Source organism: Cervus canadensis, chromosome 2 (assembly GCF_019320065.1).
Source record: "Cervus canadensis isolate Bull #8, Minnesota chromosome 2, ASM1932006v1, whole genome shotgun sequence".
NCBI classification, from domain to species: Eukaryota; Metazoa; Chordata; class Mammalia; order Artiodactyla; family Cervidae; genus Cervus; species Cervus canadensis.
The window spans coordinates 104466029-104486142 of record NC_057387.1 but is presented as its reverse complement, the minus strand read 5'-3'; the positions used below and the strand labels follow the sequence as shown (position 1 = coordinate 104486142).

Below are 20114 nucleotides of genomic sequence, written 5' to 3'. Positions count from 1 at the left end.
TACCATTTATTTTGTTTATATTAATAATTAGGGCTTCCCTGGTGCCTCAGTGGTAAAGAATCTGCCTGCAATGCAGGAAACCCATGTTCGATCCCTGGGTTGGGAAGGTCCCCTGAAGGATGAAATGGCAACCCACTCCAGTATTCTTTCCTGGGGAATCCCATGGACAGAGGAGCCTGGTGGGCTACAGTCCATGGGGTCACAAAAAGAGTCGGACGTGATGAGTAACTAACACTGTCATATTAATAGTGCATGCGTGCTCAGTTGTGCCCAACTCTGCCACACCATGGACTGTAGCCCGCCCTGTCCATGGAATTCTCTTGACAAGGATACTGAAATGGGTTGCCGTTTCCTACTCCAGGGGATCTTCCCCACCCAGGGATTGAACCCAACATGGAATTGAACCCATGTTTCTTACGTCTCCTGCGTTGGCAGGTGGATTCTTTACCACTGTGCTGACATCTATGTTTACCGTGCTTTACAGTTTGGAAAGTGCTTCCTCAGCTGTTAGTTCATTTGATCCTCTGTGAGGTGGGTAAGGAAGGTATTATCCCCATTTTACAGATGAGGTTCAGAGAGCTTAAGTGACTGTATGGAGGGCTCAAGGCTAAATGATGAGGATGAGTGTGGATCACCTGACTCCTAGTCCAATGCCCTCCTCTTCTATTAAGCTGACTTCATCCAGTCTGTGTTGAGTCATAGTAGTTACCTTTTTGGAAGATGTAATTCTCAGACTTTGTCACTAGGTTCTTGAAATGCTCCCAACATGAGGGCCTTTGAGAAATAACTGTAACGTTTATACAAGTGCAATCATAATAGCTAACACTTCTTGAGTGCTTACCATTATGAGGCACAGTGTTAAGCCTTTTGGGCTTCCCATGTGGCGCTAGTGGTAAAGAACCCATCTGCCAAATTAGGAGCCTAAAGAGATGTGGGTTCGATCCTGGGTTGAAGATCGCCTGGAGGAGGGCATGACAACCCACTCCAGTATTCTTGCCTGGAGAATCCCGTGGACAGAGGAACCTGGCGGGCTACAGTCCATGGGGTCGCAAAGAGTCGACACAACTGAAGCGACTTAGCACACCATGGCGCATCAAGCCTTTTATGTATATCACCTCATGAGATCCTCACAATAGCCTTATGAGATAGGTGCTATTATTGTCATTTTTATTCTTCCATTTTATAGATAAGGAAACTGATTGACTAAGAAACTGGCCCTGGGTCATGCAGTTAGAGAGTGGTAAAACCAGAGTTGAAACCCAGGCAGTTTGGTTCCAGACTTTATTTCTTCAGAAGTCGTTTTGATAAATTCAAAGAAACCAGCTTTGGGGATGGAAAAGCTTAGAACATATTTTTCTAATTAAATCTTCTAAACTTATTAAAAGGAATGATCACTCACGTTCTAACTTTTCTCTCTTGCCATGGAAGAGGAACACACTGTTTCCTTTTCTCCACTTCTTAATCCCTTTCCTTCATTTACTCTGCCTCTGTCTCTTTAAAGAGCATCAAGTACTTCTGAGAGGTATAGATGCCATAGGATTGTGAAATATACTGAAGAAGAGAAAGCCCTGAACTGGGAGTTAGGGGACCTAGATTCTAGTCGTGATTTAAAATCGAAGTCATATGTCCTTGGGCAAGTCATTTGATCCAGATTTCTGTTTGCAAATTTCTGTCATAAAGCTGGATTTGTGATACAATGATTACTTAAGTGTGTCTTGGAATATGCAAGGCTGACTTATCTATATGATTTAGTTGGGTGAATTCAGTATGCCTGTCCACCTCTGATATTATTTATTATCTACTTCTTACATTGTTTATAAATGCCTTATCACACCCAGAGTAGATCCCCTTGTTCACCAGAAATAGAACTCAACTCCAAGAAATATTTTTAGTATAAATTATGTGCTTTTGTTTTAATGAAAAATAATCAATTCTTTAATTTTAGAAATGACTAGATTTCTGTTTAATTTCTATCTGCACTGCTACAGAGATTATTAGTATTGTTCAGTTCAGCATTTACTGAATTCCTACAATGCACTCATCATTGACTTAGGTTTTACGATAACTTTGAATTGGAAGTCCATTTCTTCTAAGAGTTTACAGTCTAGTGAAGGAAACAGTAGTTTAACAAGTTGTTTCTAGATACTTGTCCTACATGTTCCCTATACAAAAGATCTTGGGGACACAGAAGATGCATCCTCTAGCTTAGGAGAGTCTGGAAAAGCTTTCCAAGGAGGTTGCTCTTGACCAGAGTTTTGAAGGATGAGTATAATTCAGGGGAAGAATGAACAGTGAATTTAATACATGAAAAGATTTTCAGTATTTTAGGAGTTAGTGTGTGGTAATCTGTCAACACAAATTTCACTGAAGTGTTTGCTTTGATTTTCCTAAGTGATATTGGACCAGAACAGCTTCTTACTTCAAAGTGTTCTCTCCTTGGTGAATTGTCTTTGTTCTTGGTGAAATACCATTGCAATGAGAGAACCTGTTGTAACTTTCCTTTGTAAATACAGCTCACTTTACTCAACACCTATTCATAGCAGAAAAAAATGTTTATTTTTTGGACCAGTGTCTATTTGACAATATCATCAGAAAGGAATAAGGTTTTCTGTAGACAGATATTTCCCAGACTGTTTCCTTAAACCCTAATTTACTGACTATTGATAGATGTTTGGTTTTAAAAACAGAGAAAGAGTTAGTGTGTATGTACATGTGTGTGTGTTCTGGGGAAAAATAAGCCAGGTAAATGATGAATTAAACAAGCTTATTTATTACATGACTTGTTAGAGAATTTAATATGATAATATATATATTGGAATTTTAAGAAGGGGAGAGAATAAGCAGGGTTTTTTTAGCTTATGGAAACCTTTCTGTTTTATAGAATATTTTGTAAACCATCAATAGAATAATTTGGAATGACTGCTCTATCTAGACCAGGGTTCTCAGCCTCAGTACTATTTGATACTTTGGACTGAATACTTCTATATTTTGGGGGGCTGTCATGTGCTTTGTCAGTATCACCCCCCAATTCGTGACAACAAAGAAGGTCTCCACATATTTGGCAAATGTTTACTGGGGGACAAAAGCTCCTCCAGATTGAGAACTGCTTGCTGGTCTAGACTGTCAATTCCTTGAAGGCAGAGGTTCTATCTTTTTCTTGAATCTACAGTACAGCTTAGACATGGAATAAACGGATAAATGTTTGTTGAAGAAATAAACTAAATCTTATGGTCAGGAAATATCAGATTGTCCAGATTTTTAAAATACCAGGTTATAAGGAAGAAAGTCTAGCCTCATTGGTATTGTTTCACTGTCTAAATTAGCAATTAAAAAAAAAATTAAAAAAAAAATTAGCAATTAAATTGATAAAGATAGCTGCTATTTAATCTCTGACAGTCTGTACAAAACTATAATAATCAAGCTAATTTGTGGAGGATTAATGGATCATCTCCAGCCTGAATTGATGATGGCCTCCAGAGTTTAGAGATGATTTTATTTTAAAATACATACAATTTTGTTCCCCTGAAATCAGGAACAAGACAAGGGTGCCCACTCTCACCACTACTGTTCAACATAGTGTTGGAAGTTTTGGCCACAGCAATCAGAGCAGAAAAAGAAGTAAAAGGAATCCAGATAGGAAAAGAAGAAGTGAAACTCTCACTGTTTGCAGATGACATGATCCTCTATATAGAAAACCCTAAAGACTCTACCAGAAAATTACTAGAACTAATCAATGAATATAGTAAAGTTGCAGGATATAAAATTAACACACAGAAATCCCTTGCATTCCTATATACTAACAATGAAAAAACAGAAAGAGAAATTAAGGAAACAATACCATTCACCATTACAACAAAAAGAATAAAATACTTAGGAGTATATCTACCTAAAATACATACAATTTTGTAAGCCTAGCTGTAGATCTACTGATACTGATAAAAGGTTTTAGACAGTAGAGTGCATCTGAGAGTTCATCATATTGTATCTCCTGTTGATATCCCCCATATTCAAAATAATAGCAGTGTGGAAAAAATATTTAGAAATCTAGAGAATCTTAGGCCAAAAAGCTTTTTACATAACTTTTTATATCGGAGGATGTTCAGCGAATGATAAGATCGCAATAATTGTAGCTGTTTTTGTTTTGTTTTGGCTGGACTGCACAGCTTGTGGAAATTTAGTTCCCTGACCAGGGACTGAACCTGGGTCCTTGCCAGTGACATTGTAGAGTCCTAACCACTGGACTGCCAGGGAATTCCCAATTGTAGCTATCATCATCATCATCATCATCATGAAGGGAATATCATCCTTCACAAATAGCAAATCAAATAATCTTTCAATCTCTTCAGGGCCTCCAGCCAGCCTGTTTCAGCCACCTCGTCGTCCTGGCCTTGGAACTGTCGGAAAACCAATTCGACTGTTAGCTAACCATTTTCAGGTTCAGATTCCCAAAATAGATGTGTATCATTATGATGTGGATATTAAACCAGAAAAACGGCCTCGTAGAGTCAACAGGTAAGGATTAAAAAGAATAGATTTATATATGTATTTAAATACACATCATTTATTTATTATGAATCATCTTGTTCTCTAAACTCTTTTAACATGTAGGCTTTGTTTTTCTCTAAGGTGGTGAGTTTCTTGATAGCAGATATGCTATCTCATACTTGGTTCTCCTTCATAGATTCTAGCAGAGTACTGGATACATCATCCTTCAGTCAGTAAATAATGAATGAAGAATGGTCCCTCTTTCACTGTCCAAAGGTAGCAGAAATTTATAAAAAATAGATGAAACCATTGATGTCTATGCAAAATAGAACTATCTGAAAATTCAAATTTTGTTATTAAGTGTTGGTATTGGACATGAGAAAAATGTAAGTGTAAAGACAGAAGAATCATCTTGGGGTATTGAAGAAATTAAACTCAGAGAGAAGCTCTGTTTAATTCTAGCATTATCCAAGAGGGGTCTAGATAGGATGATTTAAGTATTGTGGTCTGTATATCAGGAATTTACCAAGGGTGAAGATATAGCCCTGTAACAGATCTTGTTCCAGTGTGCTGAGATCACTCACTTTCCTTGTTTCTGTATCTTCACTAATATTCAGTCATTAACATTATAGTTCTTGCCTTTTCAAGAATACTTTTACTGTCAAGTGAAATATTTTTTTTGTGGCTTGATTTTTTTCTCATTGTAGATCAATTTTTTGGCTTTCTGGTGTAGTTCATTCCCATGTAAGCCTTTAATTGTTTGACTTTTGTTTGACTATTGAAACCAATAGTAATAGAAGCGATAGTAATGGCTAATATTGATGCATTCAACATATAGTGCTCATTGTGTGCCAGGCATTGTTCTGTATTCTGGGAATATAACATGAAAAAACAGGCAAAAGTTCCTACCCTTGAGGAACTTACGCTATAACGGGGGAAAAGTCCAAAAATAAATGAATAAACAAATAAAACATATTATTTGCTAGTTGATGATAACTTCTATGAAGAAAAATAAAAAAAGGATGGAAGATACAGATTGAGGATAGGTCACTGATTTAATGTGTGTGTGTGTATGTATAGATACATACATATGGTATATACGTATATTGTAAATATGTATATCTTAAGACAGTAAAGAATCTACCTGTAATGCGGGAGACCTGGGTTCGATCCCTGGGTCAGGAAGATCCCCTGGAGGTGGGCATAGCAACCCACTCCAGTATTCTTGCCTGGAGAATCCCCATGGACAGAGGAGCCTGGCTGGTTACAGTCCATGGGGTCTCAAAGAGTTGGACATGACTGAGCAAGTAAGCATGTATATGTGTTACATGCACAGATATTATGTAAGATGTGTGCGTGCGTGCATATGTGTATATATGTGTGTGCATATTATATGTACATGTAATATACACATTGTGTGTGTGTGTGTGTGTGTGTGTGTGTAATAATAGTGTAGTTAGGGAAAGTCTCACTGAAAAGTGACATTTGAGGAGAAACCTAGAGGAGGTGAGGGATATCTCCTTGAAGAGAACCCCAGGCAGAGGTAGCAGCTTGCATGATGTATTCAAGGAATAGCAGATAAAGCCTGTATTGCTGGCGTAAGTGCAGGTGAGAGTGATAGAGAAACTCCTAAGGGCCTTATCCTGCAGAGTCTTGTAGGTCGTCCTAGGAGTTTAGTGTTTACTCTGATTAGATGGGTTTTGAGTAGACATTTGATATGACTAACTGAGATTTTGAACGGATCGTTCTGGCTGCTGTGTTGAAGATGAAGCCTGGCACTAAGGCTGAAAAGCCAAGAAATCAATTAGGAAGCTCTTGTAATGATTCAGGTGAAAAGGGCTGGTGACTTGAACCTGGGTTGTAAAAGTGATAGTGATAAGAAGTAGTCAGAGTCTACAAATATTTTAAAGGTGGTGTCAGCAAGATCTGTTGGTGGGTTAAAGGTGAGGTAGGAAAGAAATGAATCATGGCTGATTCCAGGGTTTTTGTCCTGACCAGAGGGAAAGAGGGAGTTGCCATGTATGGAAATGGAGAAAACTATGGGAGAGGCAACAGGGGTCAGGAGATCTGTAGTTATTGAAATGTTATGATTGAGAGGTCTGCTAGACATCCCAGTGGAGACCTCAAGCAGGAAGGTGAATACATGAGGTTGGGCTCAGGGGACAGGTTATAGGCTGGAGACAGACATTTGAGAGTCATCAGCATATTGGTGGTAAAACCATGCAACTGGGTGAGATCATGTAGGAAGTGAGTGTGGTTAAAGAAAGTAAGACGCCAAGACTGAGTCCTGAGGTAACAGTGCTTGCAGACTGGGGACATGAGGAAGAATCAGCAAGGAGACTGGTGGCATGGGGAGAGGCCACTGGGATGAGGGAAAACCAGGGCAGAGTGAGGAGGCAAGGGAAGAAGATATTTAAAGCTGAAAGAATTGATCATCTAATGTTCAAGGAGCAGTGAAGTTTGCAATGTGGAGCTCACTGGGGACCTTGATAAGAGTAGTTTTGAAGGAGAAAAAGCCTCATGAGAGAAGATTGAAGAGAGAATGGAGAGGAGCAGTTAGAGACAACTTTGTCAAAAGATTGATGCAGTGGGAAGCAGAGAAATGGACTGCTCAGATGAGGAGGAAGGGTGAAATTTCAGTGTTTTTAAGATGAGGGAAATTATAGGTATTTGTATGCTGAAGAGAATAATTCAGTAGAGTGGAAAATTTTGATGATTCAAGAGAAATGAAGATTCCTGGAGTTATATCCTTGAGCATACCAGAGTAAATAGGCTGGTTAGCAGCCATTTAGTCTATTTCTTTTTTTTTTTAATGTTTGTGTTAGTTGCTCAGTCGTGTCCAATTCTTTTATGACCCCATGAACTGTAGCCTGTCATGCTCCTCTGTCCATGGAATTCTCCAGACAAGAATACTGGAGAGGGTTGCCATTTCCTTCTCCAGGGGATCTTCCCTGGCTCAGGGATCGAACCCAGGTCTCTCACTTTGCAGGCAGATTCTTTAATGACTGAGCCACCAGGGAAGCCCCCCTTTTAAAAGAATACTTATTTTTATTTATTTATTTGGCTCACCGGGCCTTAATTGTGGCATGTGAGATCTTTGTTGCGGCATGCACACTCTTGGTTGTGCGAACTCTTAGTTGTGAACGTGGAGTCTAGTTCCCTGACCAGGGATTGAACCCAGGCCTCCTGCATTGGGAACGCTGAGTCTTAGCCACTGGACCACCAGGCAAGTCCCACAGCCATATAGTCTTGTCCAAAACATCCATAAGATATTTGGTCCATGTCAAAAGGTCCCTGAAATTTGGTCCTGTTCAAAACGTCTGTGAACATACTCAGCCCATGCCAGATTTTTGTTTCGGACAGAGCTGAATATCAAGGCCCTCTTGGTGTGGACCAAATGTTTCATGGATGTTTTGGACAGGACCAAATGTCCTGCAAGGAGTAGGCTTATTGCATGATAAGCACTGTTCTAGATAGTCTATGTGTGTTTATTCACTTAATATGACAATTTTTGTGGTGGGTTTTATGATTATTGTAATCTTACAAATGAAGAAATAGATGTGAGAGAGTAAGTAACTTGTCCAAGGTCATACAACTCTGCCATTTAATCCTTGTGTGACCAGGGGCAAGTTACTTGCCATTCTGAATTTTTATTTTTTTCTCTTTAATATGAGAAAAATTATTGCGCTGCTTGTCTCACAGGTTGTTGTGAAGATTAAGTGAGAATAGAGGTGAAAGTATGTTTTCTTTTTGGAAAATTTTATGGTTATATTTTAAGAATGTAAGATAAGAAATTACCCTCTCCGTCTGAAAATACACTATTCTTAACTCAACTTTTTAAAATTGGGAATGTATGAAACTATATTTCTCCATCAGTTTTTTGCAATTGCATGACTTAGTCTGAAAACATATGGCTTGCCCACAGCTTTCATTTGTAGTAGTGTTAATGCCTTAGCTTTTTGTGTGTTGTTGTTTAGTTGCTAAGTCGTGTCAGATTCTTAGTGACCACACAGACTGTAGCCTACCAGGCTCCTCTGTCCATGGGATGTGCCAGGCAAGAATACTGGAGAAGGTTGCCATTTCCTTCTGCAGGGCATCTTCTCCATCCCAGTGATCTAACCTGTGTCTCTTGCATCGGCAGGTGGATTCTTTACTGCCAAGCCACTAGCGAAGCCCCAATGCCTTGGATAGCTGTGATTTATTTTGACTTTTAAGATATAGTTCACACACATGGGTTCACTAATATTGGTGAGACATAGCACCTGATTTTTCATTGACTTTAGCATTCCAAAGTCTCACAGATTCAATTCTATTTATCTTAAACAGTAGATTCTAGTTTCCCCACATGTGCGTTCATCTTAGATCCTGCATACAGTGTGATCTGGTATATATGACAAAATGCTGTTCATATTTGATTGAGAGAAAGGCTTTCATTCTAAAAAGAAAGAAACTACACAAGTAATGGAATGGGGATATTTTATGGAAGGAGGAAATTTTATGATGTCCCCTTCTTTATACTACTTGGAAGCAGTTTGGCATATAATAAGACATTAAGAGGACTAAAGCTGAAGCTCCACTACTTTGGCTACCTGATGCAAAGAGCCAACTCACTGGAAAATACCCTGATGCTGGGAAAGATTGAAGGCAGGAGGAGAAGGGGACGACAGAGGATGAGATGGTTGGATGGCATCACCGACTCCATGGACATGAGTCTGAGCAAGCTCCAGGAGATGGTGAAGGACAGGGAAGGCTGGGGTGGCAAAGAGTCAGACATGACCGAGTGACGGAACAACAGTGCAGAATGATAAATTGCTAGCATTAGTCAAGGGGTTGCCTTAGTCTGTTGACTATGATGCATCTTAGATTTATTGACCCTCAGATGTCTGCCCACTCTCTTTTCCAAAACCAGTGTACTTAAATAAGGATGCATATTTGATAACAAACTTATTATTGTTCAGTTATGAACATGCCAAGTTTAGATACCTAAGATAGGTTACTCTTATAAGGTTCTATTTATCATAGGAGAGGATTTTCGAAAGCAAGAATTTGAGAAGGTGCTGCAAATTTTCTTCTCTTTCCTTTTATTTCCTCCTTTTTTGTTGTCATCCCATGATTGCTTTTGTTCACTTGCTATTTTTTTTTTTTTTAAGTTACTTGAATCTGTAACTTTAACTGTTGCTTTTTCCAAAGAATTTCGATTCTCATATTCCAGGCAGAACTGGCCTGGGTCATCTTTTTCTTTTTTTGCTCTGAGCCATTTTTAAACTCTTAATTGACTTTGTTACAATATTGCTGGCATCTTAGCTCCCCAACCAGGAATTAAACCCATACCCTCTGGGTTGGGTTCTCCAGGAACCCAAGTCTTAAGACTTCTCCAGGAGGTCTTAACCACTGGACCACCAGGAAGATCCTCCAAGGAGTTTTGACCTGAATTTAGATAATTAAGGTATAATGACAGTTTCCTGTTCACCACCATTTCTCAGAGCTAACCTCCACTGTCTCCATTACTGTTAAGGGAGGTAGTAGACACAATGGTGCGACACTTCAAGATGCAAATATTTGGTGATCGGCAGCCTGGCTATGATGGCAAAAGAAACATGTACACAGCACATCCACTGCCAATTGGACGGGATAGGGTAAGTGTTAACAGCAAGAAACGTTTATTAGACTTAGGTCATTTAGTAGTAATTACTTAGGGCAAAGATGTTTCCCTTTCTAATGACAATTCAATTCTTAAAGTTGTTTCTCATGGTGATGATAGATTTGTTATTCTGTACATATTCTCTTGTTTTTTAATTAATCGATAATTGACTGTTGGAATTTAGGTTGATTATTTCCACAAACTGTGGAAAATTCTGAAAGAGATGGGAATACCAGACCATCTGACCTGCCTCCTGAGAAATCTGTATGCAGGTCAGGAAGCAACAGTTAGAACTGGACATGGGACAACAGACTGGTTTCAAATCGGGAAAGGAGTACGTCAAGGTTGTATATTATCACCCTGATTATTTAACTTATGTGCAGAGTACATCATGTGAAATGCCAAGCTGGATGAAGCACAAGCTGGAATTAAGATTGCTGGGAGAAATATCAATAACCAAAAAAAAAAAAAGAAATAATGATAACCTCAGATTTGCAGAAAGATTATGGCAGAAAGCGAAGAAGAACTAAAGAGCCTCTTGATGAAAGTGAAAGAGGAGAGTGAAAAAGTTGGCTTAAAACTCAACATTCAGAAAACTAAGATCATGGCATCTGGTCCCATCACTTCATGGCAAATAGATGGGGAAACAATGGAAACAATGACAGACTTTATTTTGGGGGGCTCCAAAATCACTGCAGATGATGACTACAGCCATGAAATTAAAAGATGCTTGCTCCTTGGAAGAAAAGTTACGGCCAACCTAGACAGCATATTAAAAAGCAGAGCCATTACTTTGCCGACAAAGTCCGTCTAGTCAAAGCTATGGTTTTTCCAATGGTCATGTATGGATGTGAGAGTTGGACTATAAAGAAAGCTGAACACTGAAGAATTGATGCTTTTGAACTGTGGTGTTGGAGAAGACTCTTGAGAGTCCCTTGGACTGCAAGGAGATCCAACCAGTCCATCCTAAAGGAAATCAGTCCTGAATATTCATTGGAAGGACTGATCTTGAAGCTGAAACTCCAATACTTTGGCCACCTGATGTGAAGAACCGACTCATTTGAAAAGACCCTGATGCTGCGAAAGATTGAAGGCGGGAGGAGAAAGGGACGACAGAGAATGAGATGGTTGGATGGCATCACCAACTCGAGGGACATGAGTTTGAATAAGCTCCAGGAGTTGGTGATGGACAGGGAAGCCTGGCATGCTGCAGTCCATGTGGTCGCAAAGAGTCAGACACGACTGAGTGACTGAACTGAACTAATTTCATCTTTACATATGTTCCAACTTTCTCACAGTGTGAAAGTGCCACCTGAATCTGAACAGTAGAATTTTTGTTACTTGTAAAATATTGTGTAACACTTACTTATGAAAATATTTATAATACCACAATAACTTTTTAAGACATTTGCTCTTAAAATTTAAAAGCAATACATAATTATATACTCGTTATAAACTTATTTAGACAATCTAGAAATGCTGTGGTTTCCTGCTTCCCCACCTGCTTGCATCCTCAATCCCATTTTCATTTTCAGAGGAAACTACTATAATAGTTCAGTATGTGTCCTTTCAGATATTTTTATGTGCATTAGCTATTTATGCATGTTTGTTGTTTTTGTTGCTTAGTTGCTAAGAGGTGTCTCACTCTTTTGCTACCCCATGGACTGTAGCCTGCCAGGCTCCTCTGTCCGTGGGATTTCCCAGGCAAGAATATTGGAGTGGGTTGCCCTTTCCTTCTCCAGGGGATAGTCCCGGCCCAGGGATCAAACCTGTGTCTCTTGCATTGCAGGTGGATTCTTTACCACTGAGCCACCAGGGAAGCCCATGTATGCATGTTTATATATATTATTATTTGTTTGCATATTGTTCTGTGATTTATTTTTTCATTTTTCACTTAACAATATATCTGGGAGATCTTTCCATCTCTGTACATTTACATTTACCATACTTTTTAAATTTTTTTATTGTGGTTAAATAATATGTAACATAAAATTTACTGTTTTAACCATTCTTAAGTGTACAATTCAGTGGCATTAAATATATTCATATTGTTATGGGACCATGACCACTGTCCATCTGTAGGACTTTTCATCATCCCAAAATGAAACTCTGTACCCATTAAACAGCAGCTCCCTATTTCCTCCTCTCCTATCTCTGGTAACCACTATTCTACTTCGTCTTTATGAATTTTTTCTAGGTACTTCATGTAAGAGGAATCATGCAATATTTGTCATTTTATGTCTGGCTATTTCACTTAGCATAATGTTTTCAAAGTTCATCTATGTTGTAGCATCTACTTTATTTTTAACTATTACATAATATTCAATATTAAATTATTCCCCTACTGATGGAACATAGGTTGTTTCCAATGTTTAGCAATTACAGAAAGTGTTAGATATCCTTATAGTATCTATATTGACTATTCCTGGGGTCTCTCAGCCTTTGTAAATGTGTCTGTATATGTATTTTTCCTTAGGTTGATATGGAAGTGACCCTTCCAGGTGAGGGTAAAGACCAAACCTTTAAAGTGTCTGTTCAGTGGGTGTCAGTTGTGAGCCTTCAGTTGCTTTTAGAAGCTTTGGCCGGGCACTTGAATGAAGTCCCAGATGACTCAGTTCAAGCACTTGATGTTATCACAAGACACCTTCCCTCCATGAGGTTAGTTTGAATTCTTTGCCGTAAATGTCAGACTTTTGTTGGTAGGTTGCACTGGTGCCCATGACTTCTGCATAAGTCATAGCTCAAACTTGGTTTCAGTTTACAAAGTTGAGAGTGAAATTGAAAGATCCTTTCTAGTTTTTATTGTGAAGCATGCAAATTTTTGTTTCTTCAGGTACACTCCAGTGGGTCGCTCCTTTTTCTCACCTCCTGAAGGTTACTACCACCCTCTGGGAGGGGGTAGGGAGGTTTGGTTTGGCTTTCATCAGTCCGTGAGACCCGCCATGTGGAATATGATGCTCAATATTGATGGTAGGATGGAACTCTGTTACCGTTTACTCTTTGGGCTCGTTTTTTGGCCTTTTCCCGTTCTCTGAAGCTAAGATTCCTTCTCTGTTTCAGTATCTGCAACTGCTTTCTACCGGGCTCAGCCTATCATTGAGTTCATGTGTGAGGTTTTAGACATTCAGAACATCAATGAACAAACCAAACCCCTAACAGACTCCCAGCGTGTCAAGTTTACCAAAGAAATCAGAGGTAGGTATTTGCATCACTGTGGTCTTGGTCAGGCAGCTCAGTGTGGTCCAAGGAGCACCATCTTACAGTCAGACACCCATGGGCTTCCATCCCATTCCTGCCAGTTCTATCACTGGGGCTTTGGGCAAGTTACTTAACCACTGTAAGCCTTAGTGTATTCATCTCTAAGGTAAAAATAATAATATGAATCTTGTAAGATTGCTGTGAGAATTAAATGCAACTGGGTGTATAAACTTCTAGTACATGTCAGGCACTTAGTAACTGTTGCTTTTACATACTTGAAAACCTCCATTTTAATAAAATGGAAGAACTGAAATGTCCCATGGGCGCCCACTCCTTCTGTGATGTTCCCCCAGTGTTCTAATTGGGGCAGAGATGATGTGCGCCTGTACGTGTGCATGGGAGTGCGTGTGTTTCCCCAGGTGTCTACCTTCACATGCTGTTCTTGCTCCCCTTCCCCCATCCCTCATCTCCTTGCATCCCCCTGTGTCTTCCTTCTACCCTCTGGGGTTCAGGGTGGCCCTCCTCCTGGCTTCCTAGAGAAGCCGAGAGAAGGATCAGGATGAGTGAGTCTCAGATTTCTAAGATTTCTCAGATTAATACAAAAATACAAGTTTGTTTATTCTCAGAATTTCTTTGTTTCTTTACTTGTTAGCTATCTTCTCTCATTATACCATAAGCTTCCTTAGGGCTACCTCTGGGTTTAAGAATAAGTAAGCACTAAATCATGGTTGATGCATGATATATATTTGTTGAATGAAGTAATACATTAAAGTAGGTGCCTAGTCTTCAGTCATCTGGATTCTAATTTTTTCTGCTTGGCTGAGGCTTTTTTGCCTATGCATGATGAAATCTTTCCCATATCTTTGCAAACTTTGTCTTGTACAATGTCATGCCTATCTGAAGAAAACCTTCAAATCTTTTTTTTTTTTTTTTTTGGTTACTATGATTTTATTTAATACTGATGTTTTGACTTTTTTTTTAACTTGAGGTCTGAAAGTTGAGGTGACCCATTGTGGACAGATGAAACGAAAATATCGAGTGTGTAATGTGACTAGACGGCCAGCCAGTCATCAAACGTATGTTAACCACATCTAAAACTGTACCATTACATTTGTTGTATCATAGGTAGCTACTATAATAATTTGAAAAATTGGTATCCCATTTTAGCACTAGTGGTAAAGCACCCACCTGCCAATGCAGGAGACACAAGAGTCATGGGTTTGATCCCTGGGCCCGGAAGATCCCCTGAAGAAGGGCATGGCAGCCCACTCCAGCAGAATCCCGTGGACAGAGGAGCCTGGAGGGCTACAATCCAAAGGGTCACAAAGAGTCTTGACACAACTGAAGTGACTTAGCATGCATGCACACATTATAATTAAAAAACTCACCCAGATCTTCATTTTAAACACCAAAGCTTTTAAAAAGCTTTTAAATGTTTTTGATAGAAATACTAATAAAATGTTTTTCTTGCCTTTAAAATATGCTGAACATATCAACTTTCATATAATGGTGCAGAGTCATCGTTATAAATATGATTTATTCTAGTGTTGTAGTTCTCAATGCATGGCCCAAAAGGATCTATTAAGAACTGTATGTCATAAGAGCTGTCATGGGAAGATATATATTGCTTTGAGTTTTATGTGGATTTTTCTCCCCCACTTTTTAGCTAACTGTCATTTCTTCCAGCTGTCAGTGTGTATGGCATGCCTCCAGCAGCAGATTTATTTATACTTCCTCAATCTCATTTTTCTAATCACCTAACTTCTAATCTACTGTGAACTGTGCCTAATGAGAAAATATATATGAAAGTGCTTTTTAAATTACCACATATGTAAGTTTTATTCTTGTAGTCAAGATCATTAAACTCATGTCTGGCATAAATATAAATATTGGCTTTTCTTAGAGCATGAACTTAACTATATTAACTTTACATTATTTTACATACTTACTCAGAAGACTTTTTCAAACAAGTGTAATCAAAATCACCTACATGACTTTGCTCTGAATAACTGAAATTTTAGAGTGGCCTCTGGATAAATGTAGTATATCAATTCAGTCTGATTTGAACACGTTCTTCAGTATGAACTCATGTACACGTCACATGAATTTCTTGAGTTATAAAGTGATATTCTATGTATCCTTTGTGTTATACCATTGAATTCATTCTCTAGGGAAAATAAAAGTCACTATAGCATTTGTTATAGTGACAGATTATAGCATTTGTGGGTTTTTTTTTTGTTTTTTTTAAAATCCTGTCTTTTCTCATTATTTAATTACTGCATATTATCCTATAAGAATGGGCTTCCCTGGTGGCTCAGATGGTAAAGAATCTGGTTGCAATGCAGGAGACCTGGGTTTGATCCCTGGGTTGGGACTATCCCCTGGTGGAGGGTTTGGCCACCCACTCCAGTATTCTTGCCTGGAGAATTTCATGGACGGAGCAGCCTGACGGGCTGTAGTCCATGTGGTCGCAAAGAGTCAGACACAACTGAGTGACTAAGCACAGCACAGCACACCCTATAAGAATAATTAAACTTATAGAACTATATAATTTTTGCTTAAAAATTAAAAGCACATAGACTTAAATATCACATAGATGATCCTCACTGCATTATTACTTTGTGGGTCACTAACAGTTAAAAAACAAGATTAAAGTTATTATTGTGCCAAATTGTTTGAGATAATTTGTCTCCTGGAAGAGCCAAATAAGGAGTCTCTTAAATCACATTCTCCAGTTTGTGTCAAGTATCTTGACATGGTCTCAAGTTCATGCATTTGGTTTTGTGGCCTCCAAATCCACATATATTTGTCCTGGTTTGGGGATCTAAAAATGTGGCCCCAGTAACTATGCTGCACTCTTTTACCAGAAGTTCTCTTAAGCAATTAAAACTCATATGTGGATGGTCCAGGACCTTATTTGCATTTACTCATCTCTAAGAAGTCAGCAAGAGGGACTTGCTGGTTATGTCCCAGTGGTTAAGACTCCATGCTCCCAATGCAGGGAGCCCAGCTTTCATCCCTGGTCAGGGAACTGCATGCTGCAACTAAGACCAGTGCAGCAAAAAAAAAAAAAAAAGGCCAGCAAGAGATTGTATTTATACTGATAAGTGTTAAGTGACCTTTAGTGAATCTGTGTATTTCCTGGTTCTGCAGCTTCTTCTTAATTTAAGTTCTTTTTCCATTTTAATTAAATTTTTTTTCTCATCCTAGCTTCAACAAACAAACATGGAAAATAACAACAGAATCACTGTCTTGATTAAATACTAAGATGGCTTAAGTGAAAATGGCTAAATAAAGATTGACCTTTGTTTTCTAAGTGATTGGTCAAGGTAGAAAATGCTAGTAGGCTTTTGTTTGTTTGCTTGTTTAAAAAAAAAAAACAGCTTGAAGAAATTTCTAAAAAGATATTCTCTCTTATAGTTTTCCCTTACAGTTAGAAAATGGTCAAGCTATGGAATGTACAGTAGCTCAATATTTTAAGCAAAAGTACAATCTGCAGCTGAAATACCCCCATCTTCCCTGTCTCCAAGTGGGACAAGAACAAAAGCATACATACTTGCCACTTGAGGTAAGCTAAACTAAATTTTCTTTTCCAGTCTGCCAATCTCTTGAATGTGTGTTTGTGTGTTTTAAAGTCATGTTCTAAACTAGTGATAGAATTTAATATTAATCTCTAAAATATTTTGGACGGGTAACTTTACCTTGTAGCAGAATTTTCTTGTTTGGAAATGGAAGATTTAAGCTGCACTTCAGCAAATCTTATGATACAGAAACCCAAGACACAAACTAACTCCTCTTTGCCTCTTGATAGGTTTGTAATATAGTGGCAGGACAGCGATGTATAAAGAAGCTCACAGACAATCAGACTTCCACGATGATCAAGGCCACAGCAAGATCTGCTCCTGACAGACAGGAAGAAATCAGTAGACTGGTCAGTAAGGCATGGTCTTTAAGATCAGCTAGCTTTCAGATTAAAAAAAGAAACAATAGAAAATGCCAGATGGGACACAGTTACTCTTTGGTTTTTATATATGCAGGCTTTCCTGTTCTTTAGGTGAAGAGTAACAGCATGGTGGGTGGACCTGACCCATACCTTAAAGAATTTGGTATTGTTGTCCACAACGAAATGACAGAGCTCACAGGCAGGGTCCTTCCAGCACCAATGCTGCAGTACGGGGGCCGGGTAAGCCTTTTATTTTATTCAACAAGTTTCTTCCAACAACCAGTCAAAAAGCGACGAATCCAGGGTTTTTCCACTATACCACACTGAATTTATCCATTGCTTTGCTCATTGTTGCTTTTTGTCTTTTGGCTAATATCAAATAGTTTTATGTATCCTCTCATCAACTTTAAAATGGACTTAGATTGTAATGTCTTCTCTCTTTTGTTTATTTGTTTGTTTTTTTAAAGAATAAAACGGTAGCCACACCCAACCAGGGTGTCTGGGACATGCGAGGAAAGCAGTTTTATGCTGGCATTGAAATTAAAGTTTGGGCAGTTGCTTGTTTTGCGCCTCAGAAACAATGTAGGGAAGATTTACTAAAGTGAGTATCTTCATATTTTGAGCTTAGTAATATCCCTTGCAGATATGAAAATACCATCTTTATGTGAATGTGCTATGTACACTGGCACTGAATCTGACTCCTATAGTGACACCATCTGGCTATAGGAAAAAGACCTTGTTCTTATAGTGAATTGCAAATGGGAATTACCTTAAGAATCTGACTCAGCTTCCTACATTTAGAGCAGAAGTCTGTGACTAACAAGGTTGAAGTGGTGCTGATTGGAAAATTCTTGAGTTCTTAGTGAAGCTTCCTTTGGGGTTAATTGTATCTTTTCAGCTAAGATAAAAACTAGTTCATTTTTAATCATTGTAATTAACTAGGGAGCTTGTCTTACTGGAGGTCACTGATTAAGATCTTTGGTTCACATCTTACAGATGTAGTTATCTATATAAAGGAAGTTAGTGAGAAGGGTGGAAAAATTTCCACAGGAAAAGGGAACTAGGGGGAAAGAAAGGAATCCTACAAAATATTGGCAAATGCACAAAAGAAATTATCCTGAAAACTTTTTACATAGACTGGAGTAACTTCTCAAATCCAAAATTTAAAACTTGACTGTGAATTTTGCTTTTTCTTAAAATGATGTTTTCTTTGACATTGTTATGGAAGCAGATCTGTTACGTGTTTGAATGTAATCCTAAATATGATGATTTTGTGACATAGAGTGTTTCTGTGTTCCCAGTTGAACACAAGCTTACCCAACTATTCTTATACTTGGCTTACCCAAATTCACGTTACCTGAAATTTTGACCTTGCTTTTATCTTCAGTCCTGAATCACTGACTTGAATGTTTAAAAAAATTGTTTGAGCAGGAATGCTATTCTAGGCTCTGAGGCCCAGCTGAGGCATAATTATTGTAAAGTTCCAAATGATAATCTGATAGTTTAGTAATGCAGAATCTTCTCCATTATAATGGCAGTGATACAACTTCTAGGCTGTTTTTGGCAACCAGTTAAAAGATGGAACTTTTTTGTTTTTTAATAATTTTAGCTAAAAATTTACAGAACTGAAAGAAATATCTTAGAGGGAGCTAAATGCTAAGATTGTGCCCTGAAATGAAAGCACTGTGCCACCGGTTCTATTTTAACAGGAGTTTCACGGACCAGCTCCGTAAAATCTCTAAGGATGCGGGAATGCCCATCCAGGGTCAGCCGTGTTTTTGCAAGTACGCACAAGGGGCTGACAGCGTGGAGCCCATGTTTAAACACCTGAAGATGACATACGTGGGCCTGCAACTTATAGTGGTGATCTTGCCTGGGAAGACGCCAGTGTATGGTATGGACCCCTTTAATGTTGAATGAGGGATGATTTCAAGTAATTGGTGTAGCATTCAGGATAAACTGGCTTCTGCTGCAGTCACAAACAACCCTGAACTCTCGGTGGCTCAGAGCAACAAAGGTTTTTTCTGCTCCTTCTGTGTGCCCGTTGAAGGTAAACTGCAGCCTATGCTCCACCACTTCATATCATCTTCACTCTGGAACCCAGGCACTGCCTGGAGTGTTGCCGGCCCCAAGGTGGAGAGAAAAGAGCTCTGGAGAGTTGCTTTTTTTTTTTTTTTGGTTCGTTTTACACAGAAAGCCTGGGGAGGTTTTTATTTTTATTTTGGGGGGGGGGGTGTTTTGGCCACACCCGGAGGCATTTGTGGTCTTTGTTCAACCAGGGTTCAGACCCACGCTCCCTGCATTGGAAGGGCGGAGTCAACCATCCAACCAACAGAAGTCTCTGGAGGGTTCTTAACTTAGGCAGTTTCTTGGCCACAGCCAACTATATGGCCCACTCAGCCTGGGACAGGGGGCAGGAAATGCAGTGGAAATGAGGGCAGTGCAATTCTACCGTAGCCCCCAAAGTAGGGAGAACTGGAATGTCTGGTGAGAAGCACTTAGGAGTATCAGGTGGGGGAGCCTGCCACTTCCAGAACAGGAACTGCTTCGTTTGTATCTCTTATAAGAGGAATGATACAAAGTTCTTTTGGCTATCATCTAAGCAAAGGCTTTGGAAACTATATAGACCAGCGACTTGAACTTTATAAGCTGTCTTCAGCTCTCTGTATATTTCTATCTTTTGTTAGCTTCTCTTTTTCTGTCCTGTTTAGAGCAGGGAGGAGGGTGGAGGAAGGAAAAGAATCCCTTAAAATTCAAAGGGCTGGTGTGTATACTAAGGAGGGGGAGCTGGGGAGATTGATTTCTTTGCCCAGACCAGTCCTGTGAGAAAAGGAACCTCAACAGACT

At 39.1% G+C, this 20114-nt stretch overlaps 1 protein-coding gene across 1 annotated transcript in view; it reads left to right on the top strand.

The window, feature by feature from the left end:
* AGO4 (argonaute RISC component 4) overlaps window positions 1-20114 on the top strand; it is a 36849-nt gene that overhangs the window by 2271 nt on the left and 14464 nt on the right. Inside the window, exons 2-12 of the mRNA XM_043461929.1 lie at window positions 4347-4512; window positions 10001-10121; window positions 12603-12784; window positions 12960-13096; window positions 13187-13321; window positions 14313-14400; window positions 16745-16892; window positions 17136-17255; window positions 17379-17507; window positions 17735-17868; window positions 18977-19161. Of these exons, the coding sequence (XP_043317864.1) occupies window positions 4347-4512; window positions 10001-10121; window positions 12603-12784; window positions 12960-13096; window positions 13187-13321; window positions 14313-14400; window positions 16745-16892; window positions 17136-17255; window positions 17379-17507; window positions 17735-17868; window positions 18977-19161 (1545 nt within the window). The remainder of the gene's footprint in view (window positions 1-4346; window positions 4513-10000; window positions 10122-12602; window positions 12785-12959; window positions 13097-13186; window positions 13322-14312; window positions 14401-16744; window positions 16893-17135; window positions 17256-17378; window positions 17508-17734; window positions 17869-18976; window positions 19162-20114) is intronic.